General features: G+C 44.8%; 1 protein-coding gene across 2 annotated transcripts in view; it reads left to right on the top strand.

Moving 5' to 3' along the window:
* Positions 1 to 26,136, top strand: part of MOCS1 (molybdenum cofactor synthesis 1) — a 60,451-nt gene that overhangs the window by 10,078 nt on the left and 24,237 nt on the right. For both annotated transcript variants that reach the window (XM_074989807.1, XM_074989808.1), the window contains exons 3-4: positions 134 to 301; positions 16,004 to 16,168. In XM_074989807.1, coding sequence (XP_074845908.1) covers positions 134 to 301; positions 16,004 to 16,168 — 333 coding nt within the window. The remainder of the gene's footprint in view (positions 1 to 133; positions 302 to 16,003; positions 16,169 to 26,136) is intronic.

Below are 26,136 nucleotides of genomic sequence, written 5' to 3'. Positions count from 1 at the left end.
TTGTGTGGGGGTTGTAGGTTTGACTTTACCTGCTGCCTGTATTTCTGCAAGGTGCATCCATTCTCACCAGTGGCTGAGCCATTTCTTTGCTAATCCTTCCAGTTGCCCATTTATTTCTTGATTGCTCCCTCAGGTCAGTACTGCATGCCAGAGGAGGGAGTTCAACTCACCCCAAAATCTGAGCTGCTCACTACCCAGGAGATAATCACCCTTGCCGGGCTCTTTGTGAAGGAAGGAGTGGACAAGATCCGATTGACAGGAGGAGAACCACTTATCCGGCCTGATGTGGTTGATATTGTAGGTGAGTTCCTGGTCTGACTTCATGTTCCTTTAAGAAGCAGCACAACTGTGTCTCAGCCCACTGGCCAAGCTTCTCAGGTTGCTTAGGCTGTGTTCTCAGGGCATGTTCTCTACCCTCACCTGAGACGCCTGTTGGTTTAGTCAAATGTTCATAAATTGCCTTTCCTCCTGCACTCAATCTTTTTCCCTTACCCTTAGCCGGTACACACCAGGCTGGGTTGTTCTGCACAACAATCCCTCCCCGCCCCCCACTTTCCACAGTTCCCTTTTTAATTCTCCAACATGAGAGGGCTTCTTCTAGCACACATCCTGTGCCAGCTGAATCCTGCCCATTGCATTTGCATTCAGTTTCTGGCATCATGAATTTCAGCAGTCCAGCCCGCAGGTGTCTGATACCTGGGTTGCTGTAGGCAGGCTCTCATCCAGGAGGAAGGGAAGAAGGCACTTTTTAGATACTGGTGCTTCTTGCTCATCCGAGCGGTCAGGGCTGCTCCCCGCTCCGAGTGCAGAAAGTGGAGTCCCACAAAATCTTTTTTAAAAAAAAAAACTTGCCTATTAAAGGCTTTGCTTAAAAAGTTCCCCAAGGTCACAGATTCCCTCACCCTGGGAGACGAGTAGTTTGTACCACCACCCGAGTGGGAAAAGACCCCCTAACCCAGGAAGACCCACTTGGGACATCTTTCTGTGGGGTATCCCAAGCTCTTAACCCTCCCTCAGGAGAGAGCTTAGATACAAGAACTGTAATGGAGTAGCTGAACTTTCAGTCTAAGGCATACATATACACTGACCCTTCTGAAGACACAGGAATAATTTCCTTTTTTTTTAAAAAAGTATGCGTCTGCATACTTAACTCAATCTAATTCTTGATCTTCCCCCCCACCCTTCCACTCTCTGATTTGCTCACCTTGATTATCGTTTTCTGATTTGTCCTCCTTGCTTACTGTTTTTGGTTCTCTGTGTCTTAAATATTGAGTCTGTTCTGGTCTGGATATGGTCTGAAGAAGTGGGTCTGTCCCACGAAAGCTCACCTAATAAACTATTTTGCAGTCTTTAAAGTGCTACTTGACTGCTTTTTGTTTTGCTAGTGTTTAGACGAGCACGGCTTCCTCTCTGTTACTAATAAATAGAGTAGTATGGGTCCCTGTGAGATTGCACAGGTGAGTGCCTTTGGAGAGGACAGTCAATTGTCTACTGCAGTCAGTCTGCTGGAGAAGAATAACTGGAGTTACTGTAGCATTGGGCCGTCACTCCTGCTACATTATATAGCTAGATTAATGATACCTTATGGTTCCCTTTGCAAAAGCACCTCAGAAGTCTAGCCATGTGCATGTGGAGGTCTTGTGTCCATGGTCTTAATATCACTTAATGCTAGTGGAGCTGCTTATTTGCTGAGCCCTGATTCTGAGGCATTTATGGTATTGGCATCTAGGGAATTCCAGCAATCCAACATTCAGGTGCCCAAAACTTGGGTTGCTGTAGGCAGGTTTTAGATTTGCCTGGTAGCAGCTGGGAATCCTGCAGCTGGTGCTGCCAGCCAGGGCTCTGGCCCCAGCCCGCTCCCAGCTGCCGGGGTGCCAAGGGTCCCTGCCCCAGTTTTTGGAAATCTTATGTGGAACAGGCAGCCCTGGCTGGGGATCCCATTGGTGGGGCTGCCTGTCCCACATAAGTTTTCCAAAAGTCTGGCAACTCTAGCTGAGAGGGGTTTAAGCCTGGGGGTAGAGGACAGAGGGTTTAAACCGGGAGGTGGGGGGAGCATTTTGAAGCTGAGAGAGGCGTAAGCAGGGGGGCGGGGATGCATTTTTCCTAGGGGAGAACCTCTTCTCTTCCCCCCCCCCACCAGTTTTGAATTGCCTTGGGTCACAGTCCTCTTGAAGTGTCAAGATGGCTCCTCATCTCAAAAAGTTTGAGAACCACTGGGCCTTGTATTTGTGTGGCTTGTTCTCCTTGCTGATTTGAAAAACCTAATAAATTCAGGGGTCTACGCGTACACTTTTTTCTTCTTCTTCTTCTTACACGTTGCCCGTAATATACTGGTGCATGTGTCCAGTACATAAACACAGTTCCAAACTAAGTGGATTGTAATTAAAAAGGGAGGGAGCTTTTACTGCAGCAAGACAGGTTCACTGATGTGTCTTCTCCAGTCTCCTAGGAGACATGCCCGAGGCACCATTGCTGCAGCTGTTTGAGAGCAGAGGTGTGGATGGGGAAATGAATGGCCCTGCAGTTGAAGCAGGCAGACTGGATGGCCCTTTTCAGCTCTCTGTTGCTTGTAACTTTTGATATATTCAATTTGCAACTTAGCATTTCTGGGCAGAGTCTCTCATGATAACTGTCTGCTCCAGGCAAAACTTCAGTCTACGGGCCTTGGTCCAGACAGCCTGTACACCAGAGCTTTCCTCCTGGGACTTGTGGTGGTGGGAGCTGGCCAGGGACTGGGGAATGCTGGTTTGGTAAGGAGTGGGTTAGGTGTGTGGGAGGAAGCTTGGGGTGCGTCTGCATGAAGCAAAGGTGCTACTAATTCATTCTTTCCACCTCCTGTGTGCACGCCCTTGTTAGATGCAGGTACCTGCTGCCTCTCCCTCCTCTACCCACTCCCAAATTTTTACCTGCCTGGCTAAGTGAGTTTCTGTGGGGGGAGCACTTTCCGCCATCAGATCTGGCAGTACTCCTGGAGTGTGCGTGGGAGCGGGCCTCTCCAAGCAGGTCCCAGTAGCTTGCCTGACCCAAATAGGTTGTGCAGTTCACAGCCCTTCTCTCAGAAATCTGCACCTAACTGGTCTAGAACTAGAGCAGGCTCAGCTTCTGGGATGGATTCTCTTTTCTAGCAAAATAAGGATGCCAACTTGCACAGGGAGTGCAAAACAACCAGGGAGTCTGGTTTTGTCTCCAGTAGCTTGACCTGTCTGGCTAGGATGTTCTTTCTTGGCACCACTGAGGGGAGATTCAGTTTTCAGCTGAATCTTGTTGACTTTCCCTAGGCTTTAAGTAGAAATCATCAGGACTCAGTGAAGGAAACGTTTTGTCAGAAGGGAAAGTGAGAGGGGCAGTCATGATTTACTGGCACAAAAATGGGGCTGAAGTAAGGAAGGAGTTGTCCATGTTGAATTGTTCTGCGTTGATATAATTCATAATACAGTTCTCCGGGTACTAGAGAATTCCTCATTCAGTATTTTACTGATCTTTTTTTTTTTTTTGTAATTGGAGCTGAAGGTACTTTGCTAAATAGATTGAGCAATTGGCTAGTTTTACTGTAGCTTAAAGGGAGTCAAATAAAAGGTATCTGTGTGCGGGGAGTGGTACAGAGAAAATATGGTATTGCAGCTACAAAATCTTCGTCAGCATGAATCTGAGATGGCTGTGTTTTAACTCATAAGAGATTTCTGCATGTTTTCTCAAAGAAGTGAAAATAAAAACTTAATAGCAACCCTGATATCACATATTTTGTTTAATGCCTTATGTTTAGTCTACTTTCTTCTTATTTTGCTTGCTTGTCTTTGGCTTTTTCATACAGCCTTTTCCTCTTTGAAATACCTTGGTATTTATAGAAATGATGCAGTTAGTATGTGCAGCTCTTAGTGACTTTTGCAAGGCTGTTTATGCTAATAGGTTGAAATGCATTAGCACTGTAAGGTCCCCACATTCGCGACCTTAATGTTCGCAAATTCAGTTATTCGTGAGCGGCTGCTTCTTCCCAGGGCTCCGGTGGGGAGTGCCAGCAGCTGCTGGTTCCTGGGGCTCCAGGGCAGGGAGTGCCGGCAGCCATCACTTCCCCGGGGCACCGAGTGCCACCCGGATTCGCAAAAATCAACATTCCAAGGGTTCTGAACATGGAACTTCTGAGAATGTTGAGACCCTACTGTACTTCAGAGGTTGACATGTGGTTTTTGTGTGTGTTCCTGATCACACCTGATATAAACTGCAGTCATCTTTGGGGGTGCAAATGCTGCAGGGAATTATATTGTCTCAGCAACACTAAATTATGGATACGTAAACTTCTCCCCCCAGTGTCGATTTAGTTGGCAATGTTACTGTTTGCTGCCGCTTCTAAACAAGATGCATTTTACCAACAATCTGCACCTTTCTGCAAAGAGCACTGTACTCTGTGATGCTGTTTGAAAGCGGTTTAACTGCTTGGTGGCACAAAAAATAACTCCTTGTTTTGGAAGTCTTTAGACAGAGAATGTGGGAAAGCCTTGCCTTCAGTTAATGAGTAAATGTCTAATATAATAGTCTTGATGTTAATTGCATGAAACAAGTAAATGTTTCATAAATTAGTGGAACACTGTCCACATAATTCCAGTGTGTTTGGAAATCAAAACCCAGGAATAATCTGAATCTAATTGAACACAGCTATGTAAAACCATCAGTGACTGGTGTTAGAGAAATGGGATTAGAGGAGTTTAAATTCCAGTTATTACCCTTTTCAACTGAAGTATAAATCATATCCTGCAGACAAAGGTTTGGAATTAGTAGCTTAAAGTGGCCTTTGCAAGGCGGCCATTAAAAACATACACTTACCTGTAGGTCTGATTTACATTTCTGAATTTAGCTATTTTAATAATCTTGTGATTAATCATTGGTGTGTTTGTTCAAAATGGACACTGGAATGAGTTGGTCTATTTCACTTCCTGTCAAAACAGGTTGAACCTCTCATCTGGAAGTCTCTCATCCAACATCATCTGTCATCCAGAATGATTTTAGTTAGTTGCATGACCACTTTTCATGGGTGTAGCCAAGTATCCCATGGTCCCATAAAGTGTGTTTCCAGCCACCACTCCTGGCTCTCAGTGTTCTGTGCTGTTGTTTCATAGCAATTTACCCCTACAATCTAAATGCCCAGTCAGCAGTGCAAGAGTTGGTAATGCTGTTAGACAATAGTGACCTCCTGTGGTCTGGCAAATTCTCTCTCGCGTCCAGCACCAGTCAGGTCCTGAGAGTACTAGATTAGAGACATTCATCCTGTAGTTAATTCACTTTATAGATTTCGTGTGTTTAGTACAGTGCAGTTTGTTTCTAGCACTGTGGGAAAACATTTTGCATTATTTCTTAACAAAACCTATGAAGTCACTTTTAATTATTTTGGATTTTGAAACACTTCTTGTGTGCCACTCTACTTTCCAAGACACCTCACAAGTCCTGAGCATGACTCACCTTCCTGAGAAGCTTTCCTTAAGCAGCCTGCAGTGCCTAAAAGGTGTTAGCTCTATTCAGAGCACAAATATTGCCTAGTTTTCACTGAATAAATGTTCTCTCTATATGAAATGTAATATTATTCACTTCCCCCCAAATTCAATGGGGAAATAAGAATAGGGCGCATTGTGGGGCGCATACCTGATTGTATAGTTTGAAATTAACCAAAATCAGTACTCCTACTGTTTGGGGGAGCACCCCACTAACATATATTCTCAAGTTACCACGACCATCCGCCTACTCAAATCTGGGGCACTATATATTTCCCCTTATATTCTCGAAGTATATAAATATGCCATCAATAAACCATCTGCCTTAACTCCCCACCCCTTTCCCTCCTGCCTTCCACCATAATTTATGTACATTACTCACCAGCCACATACGAGGCACTACTTTTATTCTGAGCAACATGGGCCTTTAGTTTGCAACTGTCTCCAGCCCCCCCATTATCCAATGTACCCTCTCTCTCCCCATCCCAAATGCCTGCCCCCAGATACCCAATCAACTTGACTAGTGTTAAAACCTACTTGCAAGCATTCTCTTAAAAAGGGTGTCTCTGCTAAGAGTTAAAGTCCTGCAGTGTGTAAAGGATAGAGGAAAAATCAGTACTACATCCTGCTAAGATGCTGGGTCTGCACTTTTTTGATTCCCTCTCCTACCCCCTGCAGTACTGTGGCTTGAAGCCAGTGTGGGAAACAAGTTTCTTTCATCCTTTTTTTTTTTTCCTGCAGGCGTGCTGCAACTCTTCAGATTATTTAGAAACTCACATACACCATGAGTCAGCAACTTCTGCTTGCTGCAGGTCATGGCACGTTCCTCTGCCTGCTCTGAGTGCAAGTTCCAGAGTAAATGGGATCTAGATAAGGCTCTACCTGTTTCACAGCCATAAAAGAGAGTCATGGACTGTGAACTCTGATCTTCCCCATGCTGCTGAGAGCACACCTGGGAGGGTGCGGAGGGGCAGAACTTTTTTTGCCATCCATGGTCAGCATAAGTTTAGTTATGAGGCCTGAGGCATGTGTGGAGGTACACCACCCATAGAAGCACATGCTGCTCTCTGTGGGTGTTCGGCTAATCAGCTGAGTAGTACCTGAGTGTCTCTCGGGCTGTTGATCAAGTGCTCAGTTTACAGGGAACCCTGAGGGGGAGAAGTGAGGGAGGGGCACTCCTAGCAACAGTACCCCAAAAATTACTTGAGTAAAAGTACAACTTTTTTTTTCTTGGAAGGGGACGTAATTAAGTAAAAGGCAGTGTGCCCTTCTGCGAAACAGCTTGTGCAAAAGTGGAAAAATGAATCGCATCTTAGTGGTGCTAAGTTATCCAGAAGTGAAAAGTAGCCACCCTATGGAAATCCTCAGATACTTAAGTACGATTAAGCCATGATGCTTTTGCACCTTTACTCAAGTAGGTTCCAGAAGGTGCCCCTGACGTTTACTTAATTACAACCCGCCAAAAGCAGCTGTACTTATACTCAAGTAAAGTTTTTGGGTACTTTTCCCACTTCTGGTCCCAGCTGGGCTGGGAAGGGACAGGATTTGACCTTCCCCTGCCTGGTTGCTCTGGGGAGAAGATGGGGGATCAGGCCCTCCTCATCCTGGACCTTTTCGGTTGGGACCCCCACAGTTACACCACCCAGAAATTTCAGATAGTCTCTGAAAATGATCAAAATGGTTCATGGATATAACAGAATAATATGCACACAACTTGTTACCCAGACACTGCGACTTGAACTCATTGGATTAGATCAGTGGTTCCCAAACTCCTTGGTATCATGCCCTGCTTTTGATATTTGAGAAACCCTCATGCTATCCCACCTCTTTCCCATCATCCAAGCCCCCTTAACAAAAAAAAATTCAATCCGTAATTTAAAATAAACACAAAATATTGACATAAAAATATTTAAAATTAAAAATAAGCACAAATAGTTTTTCTTGGCCTAAAAATGTAATAAAAATGTAATTTCACATCATAAACAGGAGAAACAAATGAATTTAGTGTGAAAGATGCTGCTGCATTTTCTTCATAAATTTGGAAATCCTGAAAAACTGACTATGGACCATCCAGGCCTACGGTACAGGCCCCACCTTGTGGGTGCCTGGCATAGCCCAAGCTGGCCAGCTGCCTGAGCCTTGCGTTGCTGGGGCCGCTTGCCCAAGCCCTGCGCTGCCAGAGATGCCTGCCCGAGCCCTGTGCTGCCAGAGATGCCCGCCCGAGCTGCGGGCCAGCCACCCAAGCCCCCACGCTGTTGGCGCCAAACACCTGCCTGAGCCCCTATGCTGCTGGGCCCAGCCGTCCACACTGTCTGCCCAAACCCCCTCACTGCCGAGGCTAGCCACCAGCCGCCCAAACCACCCAGCTGCCAGCCACGGGCTGCCCGTCTAGCCCCCTGCACTCCTGGGGCCAGCTGCCTGCAAGCCACCAACCCGAGCCCCTCCACTCCCCCAAAACCAAGCACTACTAGCCCCCCCATCTAATCCCATCCCCCCCCCCCCCCCCCCGCAACCCAACAAACCCAACCCACATTCACTCACCTCTGCAGGAAGTAGCTAGCTCCATGTGGGCCTTTACCAGCTGCCTACTTTTTGTAGCAACTGCACCGGGCTGCCCATGTGAAATGGCAGGGACTGAGAGCTGAAAGCAAGGGCCTGCTCTTTCTTGGGGTTGGAAGAATGATGAGCAGGGGGCTGAGTTGCCTCTCGTCCTCCCCCCTCCACCCCCCCGGAATATCTTCATGCCCCCCAGTTTGGGAAACCATGGATTAGATAAAACAATAAAACAAGTTTATTAATGACAGAGAGACTTTAAATGAGTACAAGTAATGAGGCACCAAAGTCAGAAGTGGTAAGAAGAGAAATAAGAAAATGTTTATTGATGCCTAACAACGTTCAATTCCAAGAATGTTTTCTCACTGAATGCTTTCAGCAGTCCTACTGAGCAAGCTTGTCAGGACCCTTCCCTTAAGAGTCCCACACCTGCTTCCTTTATCTCTTCGCTGATAGTGAATTTGACAGGCAGCGAGCGTGAGAAAGAGGTGCTCCTTGGGCTGGTAATTCTTCCATGTTATAGTGGCTGTCCCCTTGTAGAAAAACATTTCCAGCCGAGAACCTGGAATCAGTCTTTTTAGAAGGATGTTCCTTGCTGCATTTTTTTTTTTTTAATACCTCTTTGAACTTCTCTTGTCTTCCCTGCCTGCTTGATGACTCTGTTTACTGCGTCAGTGCAAATTAAACAGGACGCGCAATTCCTTTGTTTACAGAAGATTTTCTTTTCCAGCTTTTGTGACAGCAGGGTGGTGAAGTTTGGAACCTGTTGTTCACAACCTACAAGGGAATCTAATAATTTCGTGTACAGTGTTGCCACATCTATCTTACTAGGACAATACTGCTCAGCAATTTGTGTTTACAAGTGATACCTTACAAGACATACCTTGTACCGAGATTGTTATAATAGTTTATAGGGTGTAAACACAAACGTGTATTCCATCCTAGTCATTTGTTGGCCGATGGTCCTTTTGTAGGCAGTCTCAGAGGAGAGAGATAGTCCTAAACACACAAGAGCAGGAGTTGATGCAGGGTGTTATATTGGGTATTTGTTATCTGTAGAAGGAAATTTGTCTAAGAGGGACTGTGCTGGTGTCTCTGGCTAGTAGCAGGATCCCTGCAGTAAGACATGTCCAAAAAAAACCCAAGTCCAAACTCGGATTTTGAGTGCTCGGTTACACGTCTCTAAGTAATTACTTTTATCAGTGTCCTTGAAAACAAGAATCTTGGTCTCTTTGGCTGAGTCTACACTGCCGCTTTATTGCACTGCAACGTTCTAGCTCAGGAATGCAAAGAACCTACCTCTCGCCTCCCCACCCCTCATGCTGCAAGCTACAGTGCTGTAAAGCACCAGTGTAATCCAGGCTGTAGTGATGGGAGCCTCACTCCCAGCACAGTTAGCTACTTTCCTTGTTGAGGTGGTTTATATAGGGCACTAGGAGAGCACTCTCCCAGCGCTCCTTCCACAGCTGCACTTCCATGTTAAAGCCCTGCCGCAGCTGAGCTTTAATTTTAGAAGTGTCGCCCAAACCTTAGACTCTTAGAACTGGAGTGACTCTTGAGAGGGCCAAACACTGTGCATTCTAGACTATGTCCGACAAATGTTTGGCTAACCTGCACTTACACTTCCAATGTTGGAGATTCTACAGCCTCCCTGGGCAATTTATTCCAGTGCTTAGCCGCCTTGAGAGCTGGGAAGCTTTTTCTAACGTCCAACCTAAACTTCCCTTTGCTGCAGTTTAAGCCCACTGTTTCTTTTCCGGTCATCAGAGGGTAAAGAGAATAATTTTTCTCCCTCCTTGTAGCAACCTTTTAGGTACTTGAAAGTTGCTTCATGCTTGTGTGCACACTCCATTCTTCACCCCCCTCCTCCCACCTCCTGTGGCTGACAACAGCAATAAATAAATTTAGCAGAAATGTACCTTGGTCTGGTTGTTGCTGTCCTGGAGCTGGTATACAAACATACAGGGCACACCTGAGGAGTATCCTGGATTATATTTTGTTAGAAACTCCTTTGGAACACTGTTGAGGGATGAGAGAGGAGGTATTTGTTTTTAATCTGCTAAAATATTTATGCAACGATTTTATTAATATTTTCCTAGAGGATATCCAGGCCGATGCTGAAGATTGTATGAACTATTTGCAAAATAAAGAATCGCTTTATGTATACAACCCCATTAACACAGTGTGGCATTTTAAGAACAAATAATGAATTGTACAAATCTGCATGTTTTCCAGATGCAAATAAGTTAGTCTTGCAAAGCCAAATCAACTGAGTCTAAGTTAAATTATCTTTTTAATACTGGTGGTCTTGTCATCCAGTGACTGAAAACCAGCTATCACCTGAGTGTTGAGAGCGAGAGCTTAGAGTGGTTCTTTGTGGGTTTTTTTTAGTTCACTTTTGCTAGGAAATAGCAACTTTTGACATGTCAGTATGAGAGTAGGCAGCCATTGAAAGAGGATATGCCATTTTTAGAGAGAATGTTCTGATCATAAAAGGACATTGAATGTAGAAGTGGTTATCTTCTTTGTTTAATGTTAAAGCACTGGCACCTCTGATAACCCAGTCAGGTGGTCTGGTCTCCTCCTCCCCACCCCATTATATTGGGTCATTCTGCCATTTGGCTTTATAAAATATATATATATTTAGCTGCTAGGTTTTTTTCTGCTGAAGTGGTTATGGCAGGCACAAAAGCAGCCTTACTGCACACCTCATGTCTGTATCATGAAATCATTCTCTAATCCTTACTGACCTTACCAGTCCAATAATGCAGCATGACACAAGATAGTGGCAAATGTTTCACGGCTGAGCTTGCACAAATAAACAAGCAGGCAAGGATAATGGCTGGTCCTGGAGAATAACAGCAGGCCCTAAGGATTAGTTCTGTCTCTAATTTCTGGTCTCGGGGTTCAGGTCAGTCTGTTTAGCTTTTTTTGCAATGTAGCGCCCTCCATCAATCTCAAGCAAACTTCTTCTTTGTGTAATGGATACGCTACTAAAGATCCACTGGGACAGCCACATTCTGTCCTAATGAGCTAAAGTCAGCTGGTGCCTTAATAGTTTGGTGCTGGAGTCTATCCATTTCAGGCTGCAGCATGAAAGTCTGATTAGACTCTGCTTAAACCTGCACATACTACAGCACTGGCCACCAACCAGTAGTTCAGGATCTACATATAGATCTGAGCGCCTCTGACACGCGATCCTGATCAGTTTGTCCAGGAGGCTATCAAGTGCCAGCATTTCAGCTGCCCCTCTTTCCACAGCCCGGCTGCTTCTGCCCTCTGCCTTGGAGCTACCCTGGGCATCCCATGCTTGCTCCATCTCCAGGAAGGGGGCATGTGACAGGATGTGGGATGGAGGGAGCTTGCTGGCAGCTGCTCCTATGTCTGAACATGTTCAGCATACCTAAAAGAGCAATGCAGATCTCTGTCAGTCTCACACACTCTGTCACTCACACAAACACACTTTCACACTTGCTTCCAGACCCAACATGTACTTTTTAATACTTTTACTATTTTTCAAAGGGTGTTACTTTAGGTTTTTGACTGGCCTGTGCATATTATAATTTTTATTTCTCTCTTATGCCTCAGTTTAATTCTTGGAGCAGTGAGTTTTGAAATGCCTACCCTGTCATGGCTGGAATAATTATTTCTATGGTAGTATTTTAAAACCGTATATCAAGGTGGTTGGTTTCTAGTGATGATGCACATAGCAAAATTTATTCCCCTTACTTTTTCCCCCCATGAGTAGAACACTGGCCAGGAGTCTCCTGGAGTTGGGCTCGATCTCCTCAAGGCTACTGCAGCCAAATCAGGAGATCTGCCACTATCAATCTGGCAACACAATGGGACTAAGGCAGACTTCCCCCTGCCCTGGACCTGTACCACTCCTGGAAGCAGGTGGTACATCCCTGCATCCCCTGGGGGAGGCAGGCCAGGGGGTCTCCACATGCTGGCCTTGCCTGCAGGCACTGCCCCTGCAGCTCCCATTGGTCAGGAATGTGGAACCATGACCAAAGGGAGTTATGGGGGTGGTGGCATTAGCTGGTGTTTCTCCCTCACTGCTGAAAACTGTGGGCTCACAGTGGTCACCCCTTCTCTGGTCGCTCCCGCCTGGTGTTTGTGGAAGGCTTGAGATGTCCGGAAAGGAAAGTGAATACAAGAGTTGGTTCTTAGTGCACATTGCTATTGGCCCTCTGTTTTCCTGGTACTGTGTATAGGTCTTCGAAGCCTCAGCCTTGGCCCCAAATTCCCTAAGGTTGACTGGTGAAAGTATGTCTGCAGCTCCAGCTGGAGGGAATAGTCCCAGCGTGAGGAGACCATACTACGCCTCATCGCACTAATGTGCTAAGGTTAGAGGGGCAATACTCGTGTGTGAGATCTGTATCCAAAGAGAGTGAATTTCCTTGTCATGAGTTAGATGACGAACCGAACAAGTATCCAAAGACCGAGAGAGAGCACGGTGGGAGCAGCTAAGGGCTTTGAGTGTGCACCTCTCAGATGCTAGGTGCATGTCATGTTGGCTAGCCCTTCCAGACACCTGCGTCATCCCAGCTGCCTTTCCCTGTTCACACACTAGCCCAGTGAGAGGAACCAGCATAGAATCGAGTGCTCGCTCCTGGAGCTAACACACCTGAGAGGCAGGTAAGCTTTTATTTAGCAGGCCAATGCTGAGGCCAGGTGGCCAGCTATGATTTGACCACTACGCTTTGTACAGGCCTGCTCTAAGCAAATTTAGATGTCAAAGTGGTAATAATGCCAGTAATTCCTGCCCACACTAACATTTCCTCTAATGTCACAAAGAAGTAGCTGTGTTAGTCTGGATCTTCACAGAACAAAGCAGCAGTCATGTAGCATGTCAAAGACTTAACGGTGTAGTTTATTAGGTGATGAGCTTTCAAGGGACAGACCCACTTCTTCAGAACAGAAAATTCTGGAATTTCTAGCATTGGGTCTGTCCCATGAAAGCTCATCACCTAATACACTATTTTGTTAGACTTTAAAGTGCTACATTTCTTCTAGTGGTAATGCAGTAGTGAGGAGAGTCCCAGAAAATGTCTAATAAAGACACAGCCAGCCAGTGTCTAATACAGACACAGCAGGGACTAAACCTACCGAACAAGGTGCCACTTTTACACGGTTGTGTCTTGCAGCAAACCAGCACTTGAAGGAGAGGAGAAAAAGATGTTTTTGGAGAAGTATAACTGGATCACACTTATTAATCAAAACAACATAACATATACAGTGAAAACCACACGCAGTGAACCAAGTTGTAGTGAATCAACAGAAATCCCAAGTTATTCCAGTGCATGAACACTTTTATTTTTCAAACACCTCCCCCAACTCCCAGCTAGGTAAATCTCTTGCTTAGAAAAGCTGTTTCTATACATGCAAAGCAGATGCCTTCACTATAAAATGGTTCTGGTGTGTGAAACACTAAACTGACTATAAAGATTTTTTGCAAAAAGACTATAAAGAGAGGAAGTCAAAAGCAGAAGAAACGGGAGTGATACAGGAAATCCAATTTTTAACTTCTTAGTTTGCTGACAAATTGCCCGTTATAACCTTTGCATTTAACTCAGATGTTTCAGGCAGGTTTCGGTGTCACATGAGTCCCTCTGGGGAGGCTTTGCCATGTCTGGGAAAAGTCTCATAACATTCAGGCCGAGGGACAGGTTGGATACTCAGCTTGCTACGGCTAAGTTACATCTACACTACGAGATAAATTTTGATTTTTTTTTTTAACATTGTTCTTATGAATTTGAATTCGTCTACAAACCTTAAAATTCGATTCATCATTTTTCTGTGTCGAGTTTCTGCACTAGATCCTATAGTCACAGTGAAGCTCATATGACCGGTGCTAACGTTGGAATTGTGACGCTCTAAATTGCACATTAGCCACATTTCAGGACTCCAAGTATTTCTGCACACAGTTTTGGAGGATGCTGCTTTTGCTGTGACTTGAACCTTGGGATCTTTATCTAATCTTTCATATGGGGTTTCAATAGCTGTCCTGTTGTGGGTCTTGCACTAGCACTGTTTGATCACTCAGAAAGGTGATGCATGTATTAACACTAATGACTGGCTTTGAAGATTTCAGCCTCTAAGGTATACCACCAGAGTGTGTCTTAGCCTCCTTCAATTCCCTGTACAGTTTTTGGTGGGCACAGCATGCTTTGCTAGTATCTTAAGTTGCTTGTATGACGTTGCTTCGAGCTGTTAAAGTAACTTGTACTGTCTCTCCAGAGACGTGATTGCATTTCGGAGGTGAGTGAAGCAATTTTCAGGGAATGAGATGTACTGCGCTATGGCATATAGAACCTTTAGGGCAAAAGGTGCTGTCTAAGTGCAGGTAGTTCAGTGTCTGGGTCCTGTCAGAGCCTCAATAAAGTGATATATTGAGTGACTGACCCTTTAGCATTGAAATTCAGCTTTCAGAACTGGGCAGCCGGTAGATAGTCCAGGTTAATTGAGTCCATGGGGCTTCGTTCGCCATTAAGGCACTTGTTTGCTGTAATAATGCAGAAGAAAGTTAATCTGTAGCCAAGGCATTTTGATGAAGTTATTAAAATCGCTGCAGCTTGCCACAATTTAACTCCTTTAATAATCATTTGTAGCTGGGTTGCGCTTTTATATATTAACCTAGTAATAGGGTGAGTACATTGCCCAAAGTCAAACACAGGACACTGGCCTCCAGGGATGCGGGGCTGCTGTACCATGTCAGGGCTTTTTAGCGATGGGGGCAGCTGCTCCACAGGGAGGCACCAGGGATGAAGGCTCCTCAGCCTCCTGATGAGGGAGAGTGGAGGACGGGGGCTCCACAACTTTCCAGTGGGGGGCACCCCAGAATGAAGAGGCTGCCCTATGGCAGATCTTAGTGGCAGCAAGGGCTGCCTCTGTGGGCTGCCAGGGAATGGGACAGCCACCTAGCGACGGAGCTCCCTGGCAGCAGGGCCTGCCGTCTTGAGACACTGCATGCCAGGGAATAGGATCCCCACTACGTACAGGACAGTTAGCCCATTTTCTTAAAGTCAGGATGCCTGTGAGACAGCTTAAATAAGAAACTGTCTTAGGAAAAACAGGATTGATGGTCACCCTACTAAGCATGGCTCCAAAGAGAATGAGTACAAAAATTTGTGGTGATTGTCAACAGAGGCCCCTCTCTGGCTGTCTTGTGTAGTGAACTGGTAAGTAATGGGGTGAATGGGTAACTTCCATCTGGCAGACTTGAACCTAGAACCTCTCAAGCTTAGTGCAGCAGCTTCTGCAGTTTGAGCTAAAAGCCAGTCTGCTCTCAGCTAAGGCTGTAGGGGACACGTATTCTTTCTCTCTGTAAGTGGTCTAGGTGCTGTAACATGGGGCAGAGAACCACACCCAGTAGGCGTTTGGGTTACCAATAGTCTTGGCAGATGGAGAGATTTGGGCTCTTGGCCATCTTCATGTAAAAATAACTTTGGCTACGTTTAGACTACAGTTGCTATTTCAAGTTCGGTGTTCTGGTTCTGCTACCCCTTGTCATGAGAGGGATAGAGGAACCTTCGAAGTAGGCACTTATTTCATCTTTGGTGATATTTGGACTGTGCAAAGTTCAAAGTAAAGTATCTTGAAATAATGTACACAATTTACATTGTGCAAATTGCCTAAATTATTTCGAGTTAGGCGATGTCTGGATGGCAGTTCTTTCTCCTTCCTCTGGGTGTGGCATGCCAGCGGCTGCCAGCTTCCAGGGCTCCCTACAGCTGCTGACTCCACTTGTGTCTCTGGAGGCTGCCACCACTTAAACAAAAAAAAAGAAAAACCCACCACCCCGAAAGCCCCTTTTAATAGCAGGCTTTGTTTAAGCAGTGGCAGTCTCCAGAGCCTCCCCTCATGTTCCTTTTCCTAGTGATCTAGAATGTTCTCTAATGGTTCCTGTGCATCTTGTGGTTGAACTCTGGCCATTAAACTATCTCCTGCTCCCTGCTGTTTCCTAGCTCAGCTGTACAAGCTGGAAGGGCTACAAACCATTGCTGTCACAACCAACGGGATCAACTTAGCGAGGCTGCTGCCACGGCTGAAGGAGGCAGGGCTGCATGCCGTTAACATCAGTTTGGATACGCTTGTTCCAGCCAAATTTGAGTTCATCGTCCGGAGAAAAGGTACAGAAATTGAACTAACCTCTCTCTGGTTATAGAGTAACATTGTCCATGTGTTTATATGCCTGTTTTTTTAGCCAGGCTCTTTCACTTCCCTCCCAAAAGAAGTTTGAAAGTCTCTTTTTTTAAGACCTGCCTAAAACATCAAAGCTTGGCTTGAGTTTGATAGCTGGCTCTTTTCCCAACCTCCTTCATGGGCAGAAACCCTTTTCATGGTGGAACAAAGAATGCTTGTGATTAACAGTTTGAGGTAGGAGGTCTCATAACTACATTTGTCAAATTTTAGCTCTACACTGTTCTCCTGTTCTAATGTTTTCAGCCAGGAACAGAAACAATGCCTTGAAATCAATTTCCCACTATTAATAATCAAATGAAGGCATAAAATGACTGCCAGCTTGTCCCCCGCCACCCACAAAAACTGAAAGTGATTCATACAGCTCAGTGGTTGTTAACCTATTCCTTGCCATAACCGATTACAACTGACAAAATCTTTTGTGATAATCCCACCTCCTTGCCTGTCTAACCATAAAGAAAGAGTATGGTCACAAATCCCTGAAACCCATTGGGTTCAGAACATATTGTTTTCCAAATACTGGGTGATATTTAATACTGAATATGGGCAATCTTGTCTTAAGCAACCAATTTTAAATGTCCTCATATGGTGTGTTATGCTGTGTCTATTGACTCTTTCAAATAAGTCCTGGTGGCCTGTGAAATGAATTAATGGCTTAGCCCAGTTCTTCCTGAGCAATATTGAAATTAGCTTCAGAACTGGCACTATTGGGAACACATCAGCAGCAGAAGAGGTCTCTCCTGGTCATGTTTGAGGTATGTTTAAATATGTAGTAAGACACTGTTATAGGCACAAGAGTAAATTGTCCCACTATGGATGAAAAATAGGGTGGTTTCTTACCATACTGCCTCGCTTAAGCAGAAGATTTTCAGTGACCTGAAATTTAAAAAAAATCACACAGAAGCCAAAGCTAGGTCAAGTTACAAAGGATGAATGTTTTTTAAAAAAACAAAACAAACATAGGGACACAATTAGAAAGGCCTAGGCACAAGATGAGGCTAAATTAGCTAGAGACCTAAAGCGCTTGTCTACACTTGCCCCAGCTTCGAAGGGGTATGTTAATCAGCATGATGGGAGATTACTAATGAAGTGCTATGCATTCATTGAAGCACTTCATTAGTTATCTCCCATCACCCTGATTACTATGCCCTATTCGAAGCTGGGGGCTAAGGTAGACCCAGCCAAAGAGTAACAAGAAAACATTTTTCAAAAACATTAGAAGCAAGAGGGGCAGACCAAGAACAGAGGAGGCCCACTACCCAGTGAAGAGGGAAAGACAAAAGCAGTCAAAGCATTACATGTCTCTTTTGTTCATTGGTACTGAAAATGTTAGAAACGTGACTGTCAGAGTGGGTGGGGTAGGATCTGACACTAAACTAGGGAAATCACAAGTTAAGAATTTCTTGGACAAGTTAGAGGTCTTCAAGTTGTTACCTGCACAAATTTCTTTATCCCTTTCACACTGCAGGGACAGACACACCTTTACCCAATCCCTAGGGCTCAAGGTGTGACCCTGTTAATTTAAACTCCCACCCTTACTCAATTTCTAGGTTCAGGACATAATTCCCTGTGGGTATGCAGGGTCTGTGCCACTGAAAAAGCCTTACATAGTAATATTCTTATTCTGTATTTGCAATTACCAAGAAAGTAGAATACATATTAAGCACACAGTGTCATGCTCACCAATGCTACTAAAGGCAGGCAGACTTTCCCTGTTGGGGCACATAAATTCTCTCTCTCTGGATGGTGGTTGCTGCTTGTCTTGGGGATGAGTCTTCCCGGGTGTGTATGTGTGTGTGTCTTGGACTCCAGTTTAAATAGTGAAACTTGAGTCCTGTGTAGCTACACCTTGACCAATATAATTTTACTAACCAGTCATAACCTACTGTAACAGAATTACCTAACCAATCACACCCCACCACCTTCATTTGATTTACACCTAGCAAAATTAATTATGCAGCTGGTGGAAACAATTACAAGCCAGCAGAGATCATACAGAAAGCAAGAGAGAGGTGAAGACAATCATCATAGAATGGCGATTCCGCAACCTCGGTTATTGATAAGTACACTCATCTCTCATTAAACGAGTACTTTATTTACGAGTACTCGCTTAAATGAGGGACACACATACTGGCCTTTTGTCCACTGGACAAGTGAACTCCCCCCGCTAATATGAGACTTACCCCCTCCCTACGGCTCCAACCTGTCACAGCCTGACCCCCTTGCTGGCCCCACAGACCCAAAACATGGCAACTTAAACAACCCCGCCAACCCCCGCACACCCAAACCACAGCAACTTAACCCCCACTCACGAACCCCTGTGCACCCAAATCGCCACAACCTAAACCCCCGCTGTCAGCCCCCGCATGCCCAAATGGCAGCAACTTAAACCCCCTGCTAGCCCCTGTGCACCCAAACTGCCGAAACTTAAATCCCCCTCTGCTCTGCGCACCGGAACCGGTGCAACCTACCCCGCTGGCCCTTCAGACCAAAACTGTCGCAGACTTAACACTCCGCCCCCCACCTCCCGCCAGCCTCACAGACCCAACCTGCAACAGCCTGAACCCTGCCGCTCCACCACATGCAACCCACCACCATCTTTTAATCCTCCCTCCCACTCATGTTGTCAAACTGCACCCAGCCTTTAAACTTCCACAACCCCAGGTTCACTTACCTTTCAAAAGCAGCGCCATTTGCTGCCACTCCAAGCACTTGGAGCCAGAGATGGTTACACATATTTTAATAGGAATTTAGTGTCCCTCTTACGAGTTTTCGCCTAACAAAAAGTTAGGAACCAATTGCGCTCATATAGCAAGGGATGAGTGTAGTTTCTTGCCAGACAAAATGCTGTTAACTGAGTTTTCTTTACCCATCTTCAGATCTGCTTTCTTTTGTTTGGTGACAGTGCGTGGCATTAGGATTTGGTCTCCTTCTTAACAAGCTGTGACACTACTGTAATGAAATTTAGATGGACTGTGCATATGTGACTGCTAGGCCTACAGTTAATGACAGGTGCTGCACTTTATTCTGGCTGTAGAAGAAGGCTTCAGACCTCTCAATATGGTTATAGAAAAAACATGTTTCTTACACTGTCAGCAGGCCCTGATGAAATACATCCTAAACTACTTAGAGAACTGACTGAAGAGATCTGAGCCATTATTAGCTGGTAATTTTGAGAACTTGTGGAGGATGAGAGAGATCCCAGAGGGACTGGAAAAGGGCAAATAGAGTAGCTATCTGTTTTAAAGAATATAAAGAGAGAGAAGGGGTGGGGAGGGGAGGGATAAGGACACCCTGGAGAATTATATAGCAGTCAGTTTAACTTCTATTACTAGAAAGATAATGGAGCTAATCAACAACCAGTTTGTAAGCCCCTAGAAAATATTAAGGTGGATAAATAAGTCAGCATGGATTTGTCGAGAACAAATCATGTTAAACTGACCAAATATTTTCCTTTGACAGAGTAACAAGCCTTGAGGATGAGAGGCTGGGTTGGGATGGAAGAGGGAGTAAAGAAGTAGATGTGATATCTCCCTTTAGTAAGGGGTTGTCCACACATGAAATGCTACAGCAGGACAGCAGAAAAAGTTCTGGGGGTTATGGTGGATCACAAATAAGATGTAAGCCACAAATGTAGCACTGTTGTAAAATATGTGGTTCCCTCCCTACCCCTTCTCTCTCTTTATATGTTTTTAATATATATATTAAACTTGTATTAAAAATGTGTGGTGACAGGTGTGTTATGAGTAAGCCATGGTAAGTAAATCTTCCCCTTAGACCTGATAAGGCTTCAGCTGGAGGACTGTGTCCAGTTCTGCATACCACGGTTCAGGAAAGATGTGAGTAAATTGGAGAAAGTTGCAGGAGAGCAACAAAAATAATTAAAGGTCTAGAAGACATGACCTGAAAAGAAAGATTGGAGGAAAAAAAAATTTAGTTTGCAGAGGAGAAGACTGAGAGGGCCCATGATAACATTTTTTAAGTATATAAAAGGCTGTAAAGAGCAAGGCCATAAATTGTTCCCTTTATCTACTGAGGGCAGAACAGGAAGCAATGGGCTTAAATTGCAGTCAAGATTTAGGTTAAACATTAGGAAACACTTCCCAACTGCAATGGTAGTGAAGCACTGGAACAAATTACATATGGAGGTTGTGGATTCTCCATCATTGGCAGTTTTTAAAAACAGATTAGACATACATCTGTCAGGGATGGTCTAGAAAATCTAGATGGTGCTTAGCCCTGCTTCTGTGGAGGGAACTGGAGGAGATGCCCTACTAAGGTCCCTTTCACTCCTACATTTCTGTCATTCCATGTTGGTTTTGTTTGTGCATAATTAGTGCTGCTGGCCATCCTCCACTTCTTAAATGTGCCTAAACAGAGCCTGGAGTCAGTGATGTGGGAGTATGGGTCCTTTTACTTGTTTTCTAATTAATAAAACTAAATATAAATTTCAGAGACCTAGAACAGCCACAGACACAAATTGTGATGGTGATTGCACGTTAAAAGTTCCTTTTATGTGAACCTTAATGCTTAACATGAAGTTCAACTCCAATTTTTCAGTGTGGTCAATCTAGTTTCGCACACACCCTTCTGTTTTGACTGCAAAGCAAAATGAAACAAAACCTTCACTGGTGTGCAGTGGACACTGCTTATCAGAGTAAACCATGGGCAGACCGCCAGAGAGGTTGTTTACCTTGCATCCTGGTTCATTACTGCTGGGCAAAGGGAGCTGTGGAAAACAGTGCAGGGCACAAGTACTTGTTGGCTGCTGCTTCCCAGAGCTCCCTTTGTCGAGGACAGCAAACCACAGCCAGTGGGAACTGTGAGTGGCCGTACCTGTGGACGCAACAGCCTGTCTGGCACCTGCCAGTGGCTTAACTTGAGAAGCCATGTGTATCCTGCTGGCTGCAGGTTGACCTACCACTGACCAATATGGACTGCTAGTTTAGAGACAGTGTCTTCCCTTAGCCGCTAGATGGTGCTGCAATACAAATAAAATCGAGAAGAAACTATTTAAAACCTGGCACGGCGGCAGAAAAGTAATCATAACATACCGAGCTCTCAACCATTGGACTAAGGCTTCACTGTGTTCCCCAACCAAACTAAAGCTAGAATTTAGCATGGCCTGTGTCTGACTGACAGGTGAGGACAGATGTACGCGCTCTCACTCTTTGGATACTTGTTCAGTTAATCATTTGACTCATGATGAGGAAATTCACTCCCTTTGGATACAGATCTCGCACACATGAACATTGCCCCTCTAACTTTCTTATCGAAGGAATGGTACTCGTGTGGTTGCCCCCGGAAGATAGGTACAGGAAAATACCTGAATGTACCGAGGCACAGTTGGAAGTCCTGTCCATGCTTTGCTTCTCGCTCTGTGCTCTTGAAGACTAGTTGGTTTCAGGCACTTGTTGGAAATGTGTTCGTTCTCCTCTGTTGAAGGGGCAAAGTTGACCCTGCAGCTTCCTGAATTATATGGCAGCAGCCCCAGATATCTGACTGGAAGTCTGTAGGAATGTGCTGCTTATAAACTACCTCTCACTAAAATTTGCTGAGGGAAAGCTGTAATTATATATTAACAGAGAGAAAGACATGCTAGTCTATATACTATCAAAGTCTTTAAAGTGCTACTTGACTGCTTTTTTGTTATGTAATTATGTGTGTTTTTTAAAAGTCTTCTAACCACAGAGAGGATATCTGAGGAGTGGTGCTGAGCCCAAATGTGTAGGGAAAGGATGGGGATATTCCCAAGGGCTTAAATAAAAATGTATAAAAAGAAAAGTAAGAGTAAAATTACTGGCTTTCTAAAACTTTGGATTAAGGAGAAATAGGGTGAAACCAATAACTCCAAAAAATGGGTGATTTCCTGTTTTGTAATGGGCGAACCTAAAGTATTTTTGCATTACTTTAGGGCACGTTTTCCAGTGAAGGGAAGAGTTCAACAAAGAGCTGAGTCAAGTTAAGAGCATAAGAATGGCCATTACTGGGTCAGACTAACGGTCCATATAGCCCAGTATCCCATCTGCTGACTGTGGCCAGTTCCAGGTGTCCCAGAGGGGGTGGACCAAAGACAACGATCAAGCAATTTTGTCTCCTGCCATCTTTCTCCAGCCATTGAGAAACAGAGGTCAGGGACACCATTCCTACCCTCTGGCTACCGTTCCCACCCCCTAACCTCCATGAATTTATCTAGCTCTTCTTTGAACTCCATTATAGTCCTAGCATTCACAGCCTCCTCTGGCAAGGAGTTCCACAGGTTGACTGTGCACTGTGTGAAAAAGAACGTTTTTGTTCATTTTATACTTGCTACCCGTTAATTTAATTTGGTGTCCTCTAGTTCTCATATTATGGGAACAGGTAGATAACATTTCTTTATTCACCTTCTCCATACCACTCATGATTTTATAGACCTCCATCGTATCCCCCCTCAGTCTCCTCTTTTCTAAACTGAAAAGTCCCAGTCTCTTTAGCCTTTCCTCATAATGGGACCTGTTCCAAACCTCTAATCATTTTAGTTGCCTTTTCTGAACCTTTTCTAAGGCTGAAATATCTTTTTTGAGGTAAGGAGACCACCTTGGTTCACAGTATTCAAGGTGTGAACGTACCATAATTTTATATATGGGCAGTAAGATATTCTTTGTCTTGTTTTCTATCCCGTTTTAGATAATTCCTAACATCCTATACATACATATTTTTGATGGCTGTTGCAGACTGCATGGATGTTTTCAGAGAACTATCCACAATAACCCCAAAATCTCTCTCCTGATTAGTTGTAACTAAATTAGCCCCCATTATATTGTATGTATACTTGGGGATATTTTTTCCAATGTGCATTACTTTGCACTTATCTACATTAAATTTCATTTGCCATTTTGTTGCCCAGTCACTCAGTTTGATGAGATCTTTTTGAAGTTCTTCACAGCCTGGTTTCATCTTGACTATTTTGAACAGTTTAGTATCGTCCGCAAACTTTATCACCTCACTATTTACCCCTTTCTCTAAACCATTTATGAATAAGTTGAATAGGATTGGTCCTAGGACTGACCCTTGGAGAACACCACTCATTACTCTTCTCCATTTAGAAAATTTACCATTTATTCCTACCCTTTGCTTCCAGTCTTTTAACCAGTTCTCAATCCATGAAAAGATCTTCCCTATCCCATGACAACCTAATTTATGCAAGTTAGATTATGAAAACACAATGAGCAGACGCTTTGGGGGCAGGTATGCAGAGAAAGGGTTCTAGTCCTCTCGGCTCAGGGGTTTTCCCAAGGCTTCGTAAACCCATTTCCTGGGAACTTTTTCAGTATCTGTGCTGGAGTCTGAAGAACAAACTTGTACATTCAGGAGAAAGAGGAGGTTCAGTGTTTGGGTTGTTAACCTATGAGTCAGTTCACTACTCTGCTACAGATTTCCTGTGAGACCTTGGGAAGGTCATTTAGGGTCAGAGCCTCAAAAGTATTTAGCCACCAAACTCCCATTGGTTTCAGTAGGAATGGGATACCCACATACATTTTGGGGATCGGGGCCTTCTGTTGTCTTTCTTTACCATGAAGACAATAGTACAGCCCTACCTCACAGAGGTACAGAGGACAAACGCACTAAACAATATGAGATACTCTGATGCTTGAATAACAGGGGCCATGTAAATAACTTAGATGCATGAAAATGTGGGACATGATGTCTTAGCTCCTTCCTGCCTTCCACCTCCTATGGAACAAACCAGTAGGGGATACCTGTGTTTTGCTGGTCTACATTGGTATACAACCTGTTGCACGGTTTTAGATGGCCTCTGGTGGTGATGAGATCACAGCATCCCACAATCACACTACTGACTTTGGGGCTCCAGGGATGAAATTCGCACAGGGGAATCCCAGCTGAGACCAACCCAAAGGGGTTTGTGAGCATAAACATTTGCCTGGATAGGATGCTGCCTCGGAGAGTCTGAGGAAGTTGGTGTGTGGCTGGGACCAAAAGGAGAAAATGTAAACGAAAAGGGTCCATATGTCACAAGCTGTAACCCTATTCAGATCTTCCCTACCTAGCTGAGTCCAAGCGTGACAAGCATTTCTGCATGCATGGTGTGTTTGATCTGCTGCTTCTGGCTGTGTTGATGTCTGGATGGCTTGGGGGTTCAGTTAAGGATCACATTTGGCATTACCGAAGGTTAGTTCTTCTGAGAAGTTGCTGGGCTTCTCAGTCCTGTTTGTGACTTTGGGGCATGTTTACAGCAGCACACTACAATCTCCCCTGCCATGTTTAGTCTGCAGCTCGCTTAATGGAAATAAAACCCACTGTTGAGGTCACAGGCTTCCTAGGTACCAGCAAAGAAAACACTCTTGTGAGGAGGAAAAAGCAAACGAGTTAGGAATTCAAGCAGCTGATGTGTACGGCAGTTCTTTAGTTTTACTGACCCTGTGCTCTTCACCCCTCCATCCCATTTCATCCTTCCATTTTACAAGACTAGCCTCTAACTGTTAGTGAGAAAAGATCACTGGCACTGGCATTCTCTGATTTCCTCCCATGCACCCGTTTTTGATGTGCCCAGTCTGAATTAGCCAGGGAGCAGGTGTATTAAAGCTCCCAGGTCTCTGCTCTTCCTGATCTTGTTCGTGACCTTCTTTGTATATCTAGTACTGGAGAAAGGGACTGGATGGGCAGCCCTAGAGGCAGAAAGCCACTTGCTTATTTCCAGTAGCCTCCACAGGGCACTGCCCAACCCAAAAGGCATGATCCCTGCTCTAACGACCTTGGGCAGATAAGCGAGCAGAACACAGTTAGGGGAAAGAGCAACACATATATAGGACAAGAACATTCTGTTCACCCCAGTAAGGGAAAGCACTGGCGGTGGCTGTGCCACCTTCCCATGCACTCCACGCCAGTGGTGGCGGCGGCATTCATTTTTATTGCTGTCCCTAGAAGTCCCGAACACAAACCAAGACCCTGTTGTTGTACAAACCCAGAACAAAAATATGGCCTGGCCCCCAAGGACCTTACAGCACGTGGTGTGTATGGACCCCTCAGTGTTCCCGCAACAGTGGCAAGGGGAGCTCCTGTTCTATGATGCTCACTGGTACCACTGCTTGGACTGCCAGTGGGCATGGGGAGGGGCATTCAGTGCTAATCATGAGGTGTCCTTTTGATGGGAACACTCGTCCCCTAGGAACTAGACTGACCACGACTCAAGTTGTGGTAAGTTGTTCACAGCAGGGAGCAACTTTTTGTTGTTCGTTCTCTTCCAGTTTCTTTGTCGAAGTTAGGGCTATCCCTTGGTGTGGGGCTGTAGGGAGGGTGGGAAGGGAGTTCAGCTTTCCCCAAGGCCCTTGGAACCATGAATTGTCTAGCTGCTTGGCAATTAGGAAGAAGCGCACTGTCTGGAGGTAGGAGATGGGTAGAGACTCAGTATGAGAGGATGAGGCTAAGTACTTCTCCTACTGCAATCCCTACAGTTTGATTCTTCTCTCGCCCTTTCAAGAAGCTCCAAGGCCAGGGTGAATTGGTTTCCTAAAAGCTCTTTCAGTGTGCCAAGCAAACTGATGCATCAAATTATTCATCAAAGGAGGATGCCTTGAAAAGCTGCTTGTCCCTTTAAAAGCAACGTCAAAGCCATTCACTTTTCCAGAAACGAGTATAAATCTGTGGTGAGGGGCAAGTTGGGATTCTTCAAAATTTTGTCCATTTATTGATCCATTTAGCAGCTTATTGCAGCGTGGTCAACTTAGAAAGGGATGTTGTGTTGTCTTAGCAGAGGCAAAAATGCAACAGACACCTCTCCTGATGGTCACTTTTAAAAATTCCCCTTAGCCATTATGTATTGCAGATTTTTCCTTCCTTAAATTTGGAATCACTTTTTATAGATGCTCATCCAGGCTGTGGCTACACAGCAGGTGATTTC

The sequence above is a fragment of the Carettochelys insculpta genome, chromosome 3 (assembly GCF_033958435.1).
Source record: "Carettochelys insculpta isolate YL-2023 chromosome 3, ASM3395843v1, whole genome shotgun sequence".
Classification (NCBI taxonomy): Eukaryota; Metazoa; Chordata; order Testudines; family Carettochelyidae; genus Carettochelys; species Carettochelys insculpta.
This window is presented reverse-complemented; position numbering and strand designations above follow the sequence as displayed.